Source organism: Canis lupus, chromosome 19 (genome assembly GCF_048164855.1).
Source record: "Canis lupus baileyi chromosome 19, mCanLup2.hap1, whole genome shotgun sequence".
Taxonomy (NCBI): domain Eukaryota; kingdom Metazoa; phylum Chordata; class Mammalia; order Carnivora; family Canidae; genus Canis; species Canis lupus.
Window position 1 is genome coordinate 20,185,679 of NC_132856.1, and position 16,776 is coordinate 20,202,454.

The following is a 16,776-nucleotide window of genomic DNA, read 5'->3' on the forward strand; positions in this document are numbered from 1 at the left end:
AACTGACTTTTTTGCTTTCTCTAGTACTGAACCCACAAATTATTGAAAGCCTAGGGGAAGCTAAAGGTTCATGGGGGAAGGAGGAAGTGAGTAATGTTGGGGGCATGGAGTGATTTTCTACATCATTTGTAATAGTAATAACTCCTGAGAAGTTAGGGGTTCCTCAAGGGGCAGCATAATGCTCATAGAGGTTAATGTGAGGGTTCTGGAGTCCTTCTGTCTATATTCTTGACTGCTATTTTGAAAACTTTCAAAATCTCTGTAAACCTCAGTTTCTTCATCTGTAAACTGGAGCTAATGACCTATACTTTGGGATGTGCTGCGAGGATTAATGAGAAAAATGAAGGTCAAGTAGTGAGTACAATGTTTGGCATGGAGTACCAGTTCAAAAAAGGGCAGAAGTTATCATCTTCTGATTAAATGTGATAGAAAAGACAATGAGAACAAAATTTAAAACCAGAGTGATGGTGGACATAGCATTTCCATGAGGCTTGGGATCATTTTTGGCTGGAAAGTGCTGAATCAGACTGCAGAAGGAAGGAGTGATGGCAGAGATGGTGGGTGCCGCAAGAAGTGTTTGCAAAGTGAGCAGTCCACTGTTTCCAAGGAATCATCTGCTTATGAACAGTCTGCAGCTTCTGTGACTGTGGATGTGTCAGAAAAACTCATCCAGGTCAGAAAAACTAGCTCCTTTTCTCAGAGGGCCTGCCAGACCAGTGCCAAACATTCACCTTCCGACCACGTGTATTCGTGTTTATGAGTGTGCTGCCTCAACTTTGCAATTTAACACCCGTTTCTCACTGTGCTGCATTGACCAGGTCATTCTATGGCCAGCAGAGGACGTGGGCTGCTAGTGCTTGCCCGACTTCAGCAATTAATGAAAGGTCGCCCTAAACCAGTGGCTCTCAATCTAGGGCAATTTTGCCCCCAGAGGACATTGGCAATATCTGGTTGTCACAACTGGGGGGTGAAGGTGGGGCTGCCACTGGCATCTAGTGGACAGTAACCAGAGATGCTGAACATCCTACCATGCACAGAAAAGAATTACTTGACTATCAGCAGTGCTGAAGTTGAGAGACCTTGCCCTAAATTGTCTATTTTTTTTTTTTAAACCTTTTTGGTTCTCAGTCTCCCTGTTGAATTAAGCCACTAAATAATACACATGGTCTGACAACTCTGACATTCTAGGAAGGCTTTTTTTTTTTTTTTTTTTTTTTAGGACCTCCAAAATTTTTTATTCTAAAATTAACCAGAGGAGTGGCTCAGACAGACTGCTTTTGCCTAAAGAGGCCAATTCCCATTACATTATAGATTCTCTGTGGTCTCCACTGTAGCATTTCATCAACCACCTCTAGGTCTGTTGGGGGGTGGGGTGGGGAGTGGTGGTGGGTGGCTCCTAAAATAAGCTGACACTCAAAGCAAGCACTCATTTCCCATTTATGGTGTATGATGAGCTTTTCCTGTTTCTCAAAACCAGTTTGGTTTGAAGATTATCCCCCTGTTGACACTAGCCCACCCTGTGAAACTGACAAGCCCACACACCTTTGTTCAAAGAATGTGTTTCTTACTCATTATCTGAGAAACTGTGAGCCGCTTAATAAATATACTGATGGAGGATTCCTGGCACATGCTTATCTGAACAAAGGCCAATTATATTCCACCCCATGTACTATCAAAGAAATGCATTAATTGATTAAAGCAATGAAAAGAAAGCCTCTACCACAAATAGACAACAAATGCCACCAACACTGATTTAAGACCACTGTCCAGTGACCTCAATAATGCACTGAAAAATCTAGTCAGTGACAACTTTTTAAAGGTCAGTTCAAAACAAGTAATCCTGTGGACATCAAGGCAATCCTTTCACTCTGTGAAGCAGCTAAATAGTGAAGGTCACGGGGCTTTAGCCGCCAGATAAAGAAGACAAGTAAAAGCAATTAGACAAAATGGATGCTGTAATCCCACTTTCTAGACCTCAGAGCCACACTAAACACAGAGATCCAACTTTTCCACTTCACTATTCAGAAACTGGCAGCAGAATCCAAATGAGAGTTCCATAGTTTGATTTCTTTCTTGCCAGTGTTAACTGCATGTTTTTTTTTTTCATTTTCATTTTTATTTTTTTAGCAATGTGTATGGCCTTGGGAGGAAAAAAAAAATCACCAAATCTATGGATGATGCTATGTATTTATAATCTAAACTGGAATCCCCATCTACTGTTCCAACACACAGGAGTATTTCTGAAAGCTACAAGGCTCACTACACTGCTTGAAAGTAGAAGTAGAAGGAAGAAGTTCAGAGTCTTGGATGGCCACTTTCCAAAGAAGTGGAGGTACACGGACCAGACACAACAGCCTTTTTTTTGGAAGCTCTTTTAACATGGAGAGTCTCAAGCTCCGCCTCAGACTACTGGATCAGAATCCACATCCCCATTAAAATTTGCGAAACACTGCTGTAGGAAGACCTTACTGGACAAAAACATTTTTTTTCCCCTTCTCCCAGCCTGAGTTTCTCCGATTGGAAAATGGAACTATAACAAAGTATACACAAAGGGGGAAAAAAAAAAAACTGAAGGAGCACAGTTCACATGAGTGGGGGTGGGGGTGGGGGTGGGGGTGCGTTATGGGAGGATCTCTCTAAGATCTATACTTGGCGCGATTTTTAACCTTGTAGGGCCAGGGTGTTACTTCCTCTGTAAGGCAGTGAAATGATTTTCAAAAGGCGCTAACACTCTCTCGGAGCACTGTCCTTATGACTTTTAAAAGGGACCGATTTAGAAGCGCGGACGCTCCAGAGGTGTTCAGGGCAGCGGCCGGGGCCAGCGCTCCAGCCTCTCCCACCCGACAGCGGGCTCGGGGCCCTGGTCCCCGCCATCCACCCCTGCACATCTGCACCCCCAGTCCTGCAAACCTCGGGCCGCCCAGACCCTGGGGTCCGCCAGGCCTCCGGTCTGAACCGTAGTAGCTGGAGCGTTCCGCAGGCTCTGTAACTTTCCCTGAAATGAAATAAATAAAGACCGTAAGTGCGGACATAGCGGGCCTTCAAAAAATAGCTTTCCTTCTCCGCCCACAGCTAAGAAGAAGAGGGGGGGCGGGGGAGAGGACTAAAAGAGTCCGGATCTGCCCCGGAAGGGGCTCCAGGAGAACCCGTCTGGGCGACGGCGGCAGCCTCAGCTCCTAACCTGGAGCGCTCTGGGCCCGCGTCGGTATCCGACAGCGGAGAGTGCAAGAGCAGAGAGGAGTCCCCGGGGGGAAGGGCCCCGGCTGGCGTCCCGGGCGGGCCGGTGGGCTGGGCAGCCCCTGGGTCCCCCCATCCTCCCCCGCCTTCCTGGCCTCCTCCTTGCTGCAGGGCGGGGAGGCAGCCGAGGCGGGATGTGCGTGCGCGCGCGCTCGCGCATATACGGCCGGAGGAGTCCTGTTCCTCGGGCATTTTCCGAGGAAGTCTGGAGCAATTAGGCTCAGTCCGGGGAGAGCAAGCGAGCGAGCGGGCGGGCGGGCGGCGCAGCCGGCGTGTCTGGGCTGCCTCGCAGGGAGGGAGGGGCGGCCGGCCGCCCGGCGGCGACCCCGGGCCCCGGCCGCCACCATGGGCTTCGAGCTGGACCGCTTCGACGGCGACGTGGACCCGGACCTGAAGTGCGCGCTGTGCCACAAGGTCCTGGAGGACCCGCTGACCACGCCGTGCGGCCACGTCTTCTGCGCCGGCTGCGTGCTGCCCTGGGTGGTGCAGGAGGGCAGCTGCCCCGCGCGCTGCCGCGGCCGCCTGTCGGCCAAGGAGCTCAACCACGTCCTGCCGCTCAAGCGCCTCATCCTCAAGCTGGACATCAAGTGCGCGCACGCGGCGCGCGGCTGCGGCCGGGTGGTCAAGCTGCAGCAGCTGCCCGAGCACCTGGAGCGCTGCGACTTCGCGCCCGCGCGCTGCCGCCACGCGGGCTGCGGCCAGGTGCTGCTGCGGCGCGACGTGGAGGCGCACATGCGCGACGGGTGCGACGCGCGGCCCGTGGGCCGCTGCCAGGAGGGCTGCGGGCTGCCCCTGACGCACGGCGAGCAGCGCGCGGGCGGCCACTGCTGCGCGCGGGCCCTGCGGGCGCACAACGGGGCGCTGCAGGCCCGCCTGGGCGCGCTGCACAAGGCGCTCAAGAAGGAGGCGCTGCGCGCGGGCAAGCGCGAGAAGTCGCTGGTGGCGCAGCTGGCCGCGGCGCAGCTGGAGCTGCAGATGACCGCCCTGCGCTACCAGAAGAAGTTCACCGAGTACAGCGCGCGTCTCGACTCGCTCAGCCGCTGCGTGGCCGCGCCGCCCGGCGGCAAGGTAGGCGCCCGCCGCCGGCCCCGACCCCGACCCCCTGCCGCGCGCGCCCTGGGGAGGGGCCCCCTCCCGCCTCCCGCCTCCTCTGGGCACCGGGATGCCTGGCACTTCCAGGAGCATCCCTGCCTCCTTCCTCCGCGGCTTAGCCAGCTGTTGCACCGTCGTTGAAGTAGCTTCAGCTGGGAAACCGTGGTCCCCGGAGGATTACGTGCCCAGGGGGACATGTAGCTGCAGCAGCTTCCGGGGCGTCTGGAAAGACCCAAAGGAGCCCACTGTCGGTGGGCGTAGAGCGGGAATGAGTGCAGCCTCCAGGTCAGAACTGTGTCCAGGGGCTGTGCGGCTCCCATCGGCTCCGTGACCTTGCGGGGAGGAGGAGGGGGAGAAGTTGCTTAATAACCCCCTTTTAGGGTCGGAAAGTTCCCTTCTACACGTGGCGCACAGGATGAGATGTTGACACGCGGGGTGAACTGTATCCGTGCATCCTTGGGAATTCCAGAAAGGGTAAACGAAACCACACAGTTCTGAGTAAGTTCAGAGGACAGGCCCCCGGAGTGAGTGAGAGCTGGATTCAGACGCGGGCTTGGCTGCCAGCTAGCTAGCTGGCTGGCTGACCTTGAGCAAGCTGCTTAGCCTCTCTAAAGTTAGAAACGGGGCCACAGAGATGTGACACAGGGGTAAAACACAGCCAGGCACCGGCTGTGGCGTTCATCCGGGGATTCCAGAAAAAAAAGGAAGAAAAAAAAAAAAAGGAGGCGCCACCAAACATAATAGAGTAATAACTGAGAGTGAGTCCTCAGGAATTGGAACTGTCTCAGGATTTAGGCTTTTTGCTAGCCAGCCAGGTGGCTGTGTGGCTTAACCTCCAGGTGCCTCAGTTTTTCTGAATGTAAAATAGGTGGTTGTCAGCCTTCAGGGAGAGAATGTTTGAAAGACCTGGCACCGTGTTTGACAGAGAGCGAATGCTCCACAAATGTTGCCTGCAGTTATCTTTAACATCTCCCCCTGAGCCATCCCCTTGTGCTGGTAGTTGGTGTAATTACAATGGCCCCCGATAGCGAAGGCTTTGCTCTAGGCCTTATGTTGAGTACTTCTCAGTTGTTCCCTTTTTAATCAAGAGAGGCAGGTGTGATGCTTCTCGTTTTGTAGACGAAGAAACCAAGCTCTAGGGAAGGTCAGTCGTGCCTGGTTCTGGGTAACAACAGCTTTTCAGTGCCAGAGTGAGCTCTCCTGTGCTGGTCTCTTCAGCACCAGGTCTTTTTTTTTCCTCAAGATTTTATTTATTTGAGGGAGAGAGAGCAAGCGATCGAGAGAACACAAGTGGGGAGGGGTAGAAGGAGAGGGAGAAGCAGACTTAGCAGGGAGCCTGACAAGGGGCTCCATCCCAGGACTTCAGGATGGTGACCTGAGCCCAAGGCAGACACTTAACTGACTGAGCCACTCAAGTGTCCCACCAGTCCCAGGTCTTAAGCATTACTGTGCTGCCTCAGTGTAACCACAAGTACCTTTTTTTTTTTTTTTTTTTGAGTGTTTATTGTGTGCCAGCAACTGTGAGAAGCACAGGCATTATCTGTTTAATCCTTTGAGAGGGAGGAGGCAGGCTCAGAGCAGTCCTAGAACTTGTCCAAAGCCATACTCCGTCAGTCAGAGAACGGAGTGGGGGATTCAGGTTCTACATCAGAGCTACCAACCTTGGGATACATTGACACTTAGACATTTTGCACCCCACCATTCTGTTATAGGAGGCTGTCCTCCGGATGGTAACATGTTTAGCAGCGTCTCTGGCTTCACCCAGTAGATACCATGGTGACTCCCATCCTGCCTTCCAAGATGTGACAACTAAGAATGTGTCCAAATATTATCAGGTGTTGTCTGGGGCTGGGGTGTGTGCTGCACAAAATCGCATGCTGAGAACCAGGGTTTTCCTGATTGCAAAGGCCCCACTTGGTACAAACACGGAGGGGCTTGGTGCCACTATGCGGTTGCCTATTCCATATGGCTGCAGTGGAGGAGAACATATATGCCTGAGGGGCTCCCCGGGACCTGTATCTGCTTTGCCTTTCACAGCCCTCTCCCAACCCCCTCTTCTCTACTAGCACACCAGGCCTGCAAGTTTTCTGTCTCCCCACTCCCCACCCCCTCATCCTGGCCCCCTGGCCTGTCAGCTGCAGTCTCAGCAGCTGGCCAGCTCTGGGTGAAGGGCAAATATTTACAACTTGGAGGCTCACCCAGGACCGCACAGGCTACAAAAGACTGGTGTGAGCCCGCGAGTCACCAAAACAGAGGGCAAAGCTTGGTCTTGTAGCAGGCGCCGGGTTTGGGGCAAAGGAGTTCCTGAGTTTCTCTTGTTTATGCTGTCATGTGGACTTCCTGCGTAGTTTTAAGTGATGCTTATTTATAAATAAGCCATTCACTACCCCAGAGTTTAGACATCATTCATTGTTAAGCTAGTTTATTATTTCTTCTTGCCTTTCTGTTTTCTTTCTGGAGTGTTTGGGTAAACCGTCTCTCAGAATCGAAAAATACGATACTTGAATCTGAACTGGGGATGTTTTTGAGGCTGTGTTGGGTGAACCAGTAGGATAATCAAGGGTATTAAGTTTAGGAACAAGATGTTGCTTTTTGAGCTTACAGAGCAAGTTCCCTTCTGGAGTTGGAGCCCTTCTTGGAATTTCGTGCGCCTCCATGCTAGCCTCAAGGACAGCCAAGAATGGCCTGGCCTGCAGGCTGCACAAGGTCCTTTCCCTGGCTTCAGACCCTGGCTGAGGCCTTGGGGAAGCTTGCACCTCTTAAAAGCCCCGCAGTTAACCCTCCATGGCCCTTGCTGAAAGCTTTTGCTGTTCCTACCTCAGCCAGAAAAACCTCTCCCACTGTGAGCAGTTTAAGAACTTGTTTATTTCATTGGCCGACTCTCTGCTCCTGCTGGGTACTGTTTATTCTCTTCCAAAAGGCAGAAGGATTTATATTGCTTGGAAACTCTCATGCACAACACTTTTTTTTTTTTTTTTTTTTTTTTTTGGTAATAAGTCCTAATGTTTATCTCTGTAAGAAGCTGAAGTAGATAAGAAACACTCAAAAGATTTTCAATACCAGCCCTTCAAGGCCCAGACCTTGTTCCATGAAATGATCTGGCATTATTTAAATTATCTTAACTTTGAGGTTTTTGACACTAGCTGAGTATTGAGCGTTTGTCTGTGCTGTACCTACTTAGGCACCGTGTCTCCTGTTCTGTAGCGGGTACTGGGGGCTGTGCTTCTGAAACCTCCCTATGACCAGAATCACCTGGAGAACACAAGATTCCCAAGGCTTGCTCCTAAAGGTGTCGATCCATTACAGCTGGTTTGGGGCCCGAGAGTCTGTGTTTCTCACAAGCTCCCAGGTGATGCTGGTCGACCTGTCATGCTGAGTAGCTGCTCAGCTGGATAGAGAGTTTGGATTCAGGTGTAGCCATAGACAACCATGTTTTGGTATTCTCCTAGCACAGACCAAGGTAAAGTTATAAAACCCAGCAGTTATACAGTAGGTAACCACGGCCTGACAGGCATCTTTAATAGGAAGCCACATCTGAGCTACAGCCGACTTGGTGACATTATGCTTAAGTTAGAGTTTTGCTGCCGTCCTCTTTTCCCACCTGATTTCTGGGAACAAAAGCATTTCACAGCAGACTTCTCTGGCTTTCTGAGAAAGGGAAAGTTGTGAACAGAACTTTTCTTAGAAATGTTGAAAAACTGGAGACCTATCCTTGATTTCCTTCTGTTCTTTTACTTCTATATCCAGTCCAAAAGTAACTCTTAATTTTGCCTCCAAAACACTTACTGAATCTGTTCCCTGCTCTCCATCCCTATCAGATGATCACCGTGGTCCAAACCACGGTTTTCCAACTTCCATCTATGAACATTTTGGGTTAGATAATTGTTAGTTGTATGTGTTTTGGGATGGGGGCAATGCTCATTGTTTTATAGGATGTTTAGCAGCATCCCTGGCCTCTGCCTCCTAGATGCTAGTAGTACTTCCTAAGTCGTGATAATCACAGATGTCTCCAGACACTGCCAGCTGTCACCCAGGGAACAAAATCAGCCTTGGTCTCAGCCACCATCATCTCTTGCCTGGGTCACAGCTGCTACCATTACATACCTTCTTGCTTCCCTGCTATCACCTAGCACCAGGAATAATCTGTTAGAAATGTCAATCTGATAGCACCTTTCCTTCTCAAACCCTGCATTTGCCTTCCAGTTTCTGTTGCGTGTCTGTAAGGTCCAGCATGCTCTGGATCCTACCAGTCATCATCTGTGTGCCTGTATTCCTAACCTCTGTATTCTCTCTTTCCCAGTTTTAGTGCTCTCTGGCAGTTCCATTAATATGTCCCAACCTCTCCCGGCATCCCGGCACTCTTTTCTCTACCAGCAACAGTCTTTCCAGCTAATCACTAGGTAATCTGCTAGTTTGCCAACTCTCCCCTCCTGCCTCTGCCTCTATGTCAGCATTTAGGGTTTGCTTATCACTAGATAACTTTTCCATCCTTCCCATCCCAGTTCAAGCATCACCATCTCCACAAAGCTCTCTGTGATCTCCCAGACCAAGTCTGGTACCCTGAGATGTTCATTTTGGTACTCCTCCTGAGTGGCACTTATCACAGCTGTAACTGAATAATTGCAAGGGCTCTTTATTTTGTCTCTCCAGGAGGGAGCACGTCTGTCTGCAGAGCTGTGTTCAGGGCACTAGATTGCCATGTGCACTGTAAGCTCTCAGTATGTGTTTGTTCAGTGGGTGAACTCAAGATTGAAAAGGCTGTCTTGTCAGCCGTCACAACTTTTCAGATTGCTAACCAACAGTGAGCTCGTATTGAAAAAGAATGAGTTTTTCTGTGACCCCCAAGTTAACAAAATTGTTCCCAGGTTTTTGGGAGGCTTTCTTTTTGTTCTGCTAGATCCACCCAGATCAAATTGTATCAAGCACCAAATCCCAGAAACGATTTTGTCCATTTCAGAACTCCTGGAGGTAAGTGAGTCTAATAGACAATTGTATCAAAAGGCGTTCCAGATGTCCAAACACTTTGAAATGTATCTATCAGAGTGTTCACCTTTCAGTATATTTTCTGTTTCTGGAAAGCTTCAGCAAATAACCATTTCATAGCGCATCTAACAAAACAGCCCAGCTCAGCTGAAGGAATTGTGGGCTGTCAATCCATTTCATTTAAGTGTTACAAAAAAAAAAAAATTAAGATCTGGTTTACAATATGTTTGCTACACTGGATTACATGATTATAACAAAGTTTTGAATTGGGACTTCTGGTGATACACATTTTTAAGTGGTCCTTTCTGCCCTGGGAAATGTCGCTTGCCTCTCTAAAATTATTAGATGGATAAGTATCTATAAGGCAGTTATGTGTTAGACTATAGACCAAGGAGCATAAAAGAAAAAATATTATTCACTTAGGGTGCCTTACGTATGCACATATGTGAGCTTCTCCATCTTTTTCGTTAGGTAGATCTCCTTTTTTGGTAAAAGAGGCAGATTATAAAACAGATTAGATAAAAGCTAGGTTAAGGCCAAAAATTACACAGATTATCAGTATAAAACTGGGATTTGCAGTATGCCTGGGTGGCTCAGTGGTTGAGTATCTGTCGTCGGCTCAGGGCGTGATCCCAGTCCGGGGATCACGTCCTACATCAGGCTTCCTGCAAGGAACCTGCTTCTGCCTCTGCCTCTGCCTCTGCCTGTTTCTGCGTCTCTCACAGAAAATATTTTAAAAAAAAATAAAGGGGAATAAAAGTGGAAGCAAAAAGACCAGTGAGAAAGGAAATCATTTTAGTATCTTCATGAAAGATGATAGTGGAATGGGATAGATTGTGGATTTGAACCCAGCATCTGACTCCAGGCTCATACACTATCACCATAATAAGAAAAGCATTTTCCCCTGAGGCAGTGTTTCCTATGAAGTCTTATATATGTTTCCAGAGGACTCTTATTATATATGCAAGCACTATGTTAATTGGAGGTATAGGTACATCATTTTATTCCATACTCAGAAAGATCCTATGAGGTAGGTACCCATAAACCAATACTTTCCGTATTATAGATGGAGAAACAGAGGCTTGGAAAATTAAACACCTTCTCCCAGCATCTTCCTTCGGCTCTATTTAGTTGGTCTGATGGCTTCTGGTCCATGCTGGTGAAGTGTGTTCTTCCCGTGCCGTAATTCCCATTTTCAAAGTTCTAGTATAGAACACATGGAACATAGAACATCCTATGAAAGCGATTTCAACAAAACATATCAAAAAGAATTAAAGAGATGGTATCCTGGATGGAATAGTGACTCATTTCTCTAATTTTCATGCTAGTCATTTAAAGAGTGGTTGATGGTAGGAAGAAAATGAAATCCTTCCTAATGTATTCTTGCAGTTTAGCTACTCATGTCCTAATGCATAGCTTGCCAGGCACTGTGATAGGCACTCCTGGATACAAAGGCCAATTTGAACAGCTTTAACCCATGGGATCAATCACACCCACTGGGGTTTTTGAAAACACAATGCACGTCTTACTATTCTTTGTTCAGTAAAGCTTTCTTGCTGCAGATTAGTTTCCGTCCCCCCTGAACTAATGGTGTTCTAATAAGCCTGTTCCAATAAAAAAGGGAAGTGGTATAACATAATGATTAGTCTTGTAAAGAAAATAACTAACAGATGGACACAAGCATCCATCTTTCTCACGCATTCCGTATATATTTTCACAGGGAACCTGAGGGATAGAGATACCTTGCAGCCTGTGTGTGAATGAGCTCGCAGCAGCTTCTTCCCCCCAGGAATGGGGAGGGCTGAACTCTCTCATGGGCAGTGGGTATGCAGAAATGGGCCCTGGGTGGAGAGGTCACCCTTAGAATTTCTCTAGAAGCTGTTTTTTAGGTGTCCCTTGTCTCTGCTGAACATGGATCAGAAGATGATACGGTCTTTTTAGGTTGTGGCTCAGGGTTGGATGTGGGCCTTATATAAACAGGCGGGATTCAGAGTACCCTGAATTGAGCTGGTGGTCAGTCTGTGGTTAGGATTCAGACTCTGGAGTCCGTGATAATAGGGTTCATGTGTTCCCTCTATCTCATTGTTGAGGGCCTCTTGGAGGTCTTTTGCAACCTCCTGTAAGCTTTAATTTAATTGTCTTATCTCTAAAACAGGATAATAATATGTGAGCTGATAGAGTTGGCTTTAGGATTAAACCAGATGATGTTATGTCAAGTGCGCAGTGAGACTTAAGGAGCATTTATTGAACATCTGTTAAGTGCCTGGCACCTGTAGGTTTTTAGATCTTTTCTAAATGAAGTGCTGAAGAAACATTAGAAATTTGAAATGATGTAATGCAGACGCGGAAAGGGGCTTTTGCTCAGAGGGTCACAGTTTTATTGGGAGCCTTGCACTGCTGTGAGTGACCAGTTCTCTGGGTTACTATCTCACGAGTTTCTGGTGGGTGAAAGAGGAATATGCAGGTCAGTTGCACTGTGTCAGGGTAGCAGCCCTGGGCTGCCTTGGGAAGGAGGAGGATTAGGCTCGTGAATAATGTGAGGGCTCAGGGGTTGTTAGGTGTATTTCTGTCTCACCAGAACTAACTAAGCTTGGGAGAGGTGAGTGGGGCAGAGCACCTGCCTTTCTGCAAGCAAGAACTTAGACTGTTACCGCTGGGTAGCCTTGCCCTGCGTTCTGATTTGCAGAGGAAAATGCTTCAGGTTGAGTGATGGAAGGTTTACATCTCAAAGACTAAATGAAACTACCTTATAGTCCATCAAGTGGAAATGTGAAAATGCTGTAGCCCTATAAATCAGGTTTGTTCTTGCCTGTTTCTTGGTGTGAAGTATTGCTTGTGGATGGTCACCAGGAAAGAGATGAGTTGACAAAAATTAGAGGTACAAACTTGAAATCAAACTCATGGGAATAGAGAAGTAAGTGTGTGGGGATTTCTCAGGTTATTTAAACATAGCTGCAGACTGGAAAATATGTATATTTGGCCAAGGGAATACTTCTCTTACACTGTTTTCCAAAAATAACTTGTTTGGCTTATAGATGAGTTTATATATACTATTCTGGAGCTATAATGACTCCAGAAAAGCTATTTCTCTGTCCCTTTCTGTTTCTCCATGTGCTTTGCCTCTTCTTGTCTTCGCTGCACTTATTTTGGTGACCAATACATACCACTAATACTTCCATTGATTGTCTCAACCATTTTCAGTTCATGTGCATCAACCCCATGACTGCCCTCAGTTTGAGGCTTGAACAGTTTTCCCTGCTGGTCTTCATCTGAGAATATCGAGAACATCACTCCTTTAGAACCGGAGGTTGAATTCTCCGGAGGAGGTTGGCGCAAGGTGCTTCACCATTGGAAACATAGTTTGAATGACAAAGAGGACAAAAACATTTTAGTGTAGGGAGTGAAGACAACTTCATCTCTGGAGTGCAGCAGTTTTGGCAGCCAGCTCAGCATACTGGTCTCCCAGCCCCCACCGCAGCACATTCTTGTGCTTTCTTGTCACTGGTCACCAGACAGAGCTGGTTCCCAGCTGTGCGACTCTCCGAGAGCTTTGCATAGTCTGAGGCTGAGAGGTGTCATGTCACCCCAGATACACAGACTAGCGGTCAGTCAATTACAGTTCTCAGAACCCGCTGGGCAGCTTTCCAGTCCAGCCAGTTCTCGGCTGTGAGTCCCACAACAGCAGTAATTGGGGAACACCCATCATTGGGCAGAAAGGAGCGTTTAGAAAGAATCCACATTGACAGTGGCATGGATGGGCTCTGGGGGCCACCACACAGATTAGGAGATGGCATGCTTCCAAGCTTCTGAGGCCAGATTGTTTGGAGGAGGATGGTAACAGTTAATCTAAGAGGAAAAGGGACCTTGCCTATAGAAGACAGTTCATGTTCTTGGACACTTAAGAACACAGACATAAACACAACAGAAAAAAAAAAAAAAAAAAAAACCCAGCCACCATATAAGGTGACTTTGACAAAGTAGATTTGATTTTTGCTTTTTCCCTTCTGTTTTTATTTTCCCCCCAGATTCTTGTCCACTGAGACCTTGAGCTGAAATTTGAGTAGATTGTGTTTTGGGCAATTTAAACCTTGATCCCGTAGTTACTTGTTCAAATATGATACCAAAGCGTATGTTTGGTGCAGTCAGCGATTGTGTTTCTGAGCATTGAGCTTCCATTTCTGCCTGTGACTTACTGGTGTAAATACTGTAGACTATTGATGCCATTATTTAGGGCATGGTGCCCATATCTCCTCCAAGGCTAATATATCTCTGTTCTTTCTTGAAGACCTCAGCACCTCCCAAGGAGGGCCTACAGTGTACTAGGGGCCCAGCTAGTGAGCTGGGTTTTGGGGTGGAGGCTGGGAGCTCCCCCCCCCGCCCCGAAACCGTGCTGTCACTGGACTCTAGAGTACAGCTGGAGTTTGCCTTTTCCATCTGCCACCCAGCTTTTGGTGAGGGGTCTCTGTCTCCTGAAGGGAAGAGACACATGCCTTTGGGGAAGAGCAATAGAATAAGAGCAGCTCTAGGGAAAGCTGCTAAGGAGGTGCCAGCTCACCTTCATTTTTGTTGTTGTTGTTGATTGTCATCTTACTCTTTACCATTTCTTCCCAGCCCATCAAGCCTCACTAATCTGGTAGGACATGGAGCAGTCCGAGTGCCTCAGCAAATCCCAAATACCCCTAGCTCCCCATCTTCCCAGCTGCTTCTAGCTTCGCTGTCCCTCTCCAAGTCCACAGGTTCTTGGACTTACTGCTACTCCTATGCTGTTGTGGGCCAACACCTGTTCCCTCATCCTTTTCATGCCCTTGGCCACCTTCCTCAGACCTGGATATGTCCTCTGTCTGATTTCCCCTCCTCATCCCTATATCCCACCAGGTCAGTATCATTTGCCTGTCCTAGCTCTGCTCCACTGAAGGTCCAGGCTGAGCTGCTTCCCACTGTCTTCTTTACTTGTTTCCTGCTCCCATCTCTGGAATAAAAACTGTCTACTGGCACTTAGCCATCCCTCCTAGAGTGTGGCACTCTTTCTCCAGACTTGGGGAAAAAAAAAAAAAGACATGTACATGGAAGGAACCCCCATCAGATGGCCAGATGGTGTAATGGGTATATAATTATCCTATTTTGCTTAACTTCAGGCCCCAGCTCTCCCAAACTTGCCTCAGACAGACTAAGTTAATTTGGGATTAGACATTTTTTATTGCTTGGATTTTGTGGCAGAGTAATTTATGTGGTTAAAGAGTGCCATGGCCTCTTTGCTGAATAGCAGTAGTATCCATCACACACTATGCCCTGTCTGTATCTTGAGCACTTCTGTTGGCCAAGCACTGTGCTGAGGCACTTGTTAGCGATTGTCTATCTCATTCATGCTTTGTAATAACCCTGTAATGTGAGAAGAAACTATTATTATCCCCATTCTGTGGATGAGGAAACTGAACTCAGGTTCTGACTCTGGAGTCCAAGATCTTAACCATTACCTCGTTCCAGTCGGGGGCATAATACTCTTATGATACCCTTCATGGTATAATAGACAATCTTCGTCACTATTATTACATAGTCCAAAGAAACCTTGCTTGAAACTCTAATTACAAAACTAATTAGATGTCTAATCCTTCATGACATTTTAATGTGAAGGCTCAGTCTTGTGAGGCAAAGGGATTTTAGGATATAGTGCCAGAATTTACCCGCAGAGTACAAAGAGTATGGACGTTGGCGTCCTGTGGACATTGGCATCCCATGGACCTTGATGTCCCGTGGACCTTGATTCCTGGCTCTCCCTCCTTGCAGCTGTGTGATCTTAAGCAAATGTCCGAATTTCTTGGAGCCTCAGTTTCTCCAGTGTAGAGCATGGATACAACGCCTGCTTCAAAAAGCTGATGTTTTAATCAGTTGTTTATGTGAAATGGAGCTCTTTCCCTTCTTTGTTTTACTTCAAGGGGCCATTGGGAAAATTTCAAAGCATGGGTTATGATAAGCTACCCAAACAGATCAATATTGGTTAAATTTTCCTGTGGATGAAGGAGCTGCTTGTTAACATTATCTCTATGAAAAGTCAGCAAAGCAGCATTGATGGGAGCCTTTGCCCTTGTGCCATTTATATGTCTCTTTAATTGGTGAAGTATAATTGAACAAGAATGATTTAAATGCCCTTTATCCTGATGCATTTTCAACTCAGGAATAGGTTAAACGATTAAGCAGGAATTAATGTTAACATGTAAATGTGTGGTGCAAGGTCTGGTGTTTAAATTCTCTATTCATGCTTTTTTTCTGAAGAATTAGAAATTAGAGTAGTTAAGGTTGTTTTGAGGAGGGAAGAATGGAAAGGAAAAGCCAGAATCAAGTTCATGGTGTCTGAGAAAAAATTACCTTTGGTAGTTAAATGGAGAAATGAGAGGAATTCCGCCCCGACGGAGCTTTTCTCTTCTGTGCCCAGCCTCTTGTGGTGAATCTTTGGTGTGTTGGCTCACTACTATCAATCAGTCCTAAAATAACCAGTGGTACCTAAAGCCTGTTGTAACCCTCCTAAACAGCAGACTATATCAAGATGCTTGTACAACTGAAAACACCTCTTTTTCTCCCTGATGATTGTGACAGGCAAGGAAGTGTAAATGGTCAGCCTGATTATTCCAGAACATTCTTTGCAAATTGCCGTTTGGCTGAGGAGTGGTGTGTCTCAGGCATTGTCTCACTTCTCCCTAGAGAGAGATCTCTGAGGCTGGGTACAGACTTAGGTGTCTGGGCATCTCAGGTTGGGTTTTCGGGAGAGAAATAGTTTCGTGAACAGGTGGAGTTTTGTTCTGACATTGGTTTCCTGGGTAAGACTTCCTATCATGAGTTCCTTTATAGAACTTTTTGGAACTCCAGCAACTGAACCATATTGAGAGGGACCTCAGATATTGCTGAGCTACGTGACATTCTTTTCTACATTCCACATGAAAAGAGAATAGTGTAGAAGAATAATTGGGGTCTAGAATCAGAGAGCAAATACCATCTTGAACTCTTACTAGCTAGCTCTTTCACTGGTATCATGAGACTAGTAATAGTGCCAGTCGATGAGATTGGTGGGATTTATTAAAGTGGCTAAATGTTTAATTTCTGGCACATAGTAAGCAGCCAATAAATGTGAGCTGCTATCATTGTTAATGCAGTGTAATAAGATTTCTTTGTTTTTCTTTCACTTTTAGAAAGAATAAGTGGTTATCAAACAAGATTTAAAACTAGTCTTAAAAAATTCGATTGTGTGTTCTCTTCTGTCCATCATTTGAGATTGTAGACTGGAGCCATCTGCCTTGGATTACCATGTAACTGTGCAGTTTCTATTATTAATTACCAAAACCAGAAATGTAGGATGTGTGTGATAACTCACTCAAATTCCAGTGTATTTCTAACTTTTTCACCCCTTCTGCAAGAAATGGGCTTACCAAGATTTTCCTTTCCCAAGGCAGAGAGATATAAACTGTTTCAGTT

General features: G+C 46.9%; 1 protein-coding gene across 1 annotated transcript in view; it reads left to right on the forward strand.

Moving 5' to 3' along the window:
* The first annotated feature begins 3,499 nt into the window (after positions 1–3,499).
* Positions 3,500–16,776, forward strand: part of PDZRN3 (PDZ domain containing ring finger 3) — a 237,194-nt gene continuing 223,917 nt past the window's right edge. The window contains exon 1 of the mRNA XM_072785366.1: positions 3,500–4,305. Within this exon, the coding sequence (XP_072641467.1) occupies positions 3,583–4,305 (723 nt within the window). The 5' untranslated portion in view covers positions 3,500–3,582. The remainder of the gene's footprint in view (positions 4,306–16,776) is intronic.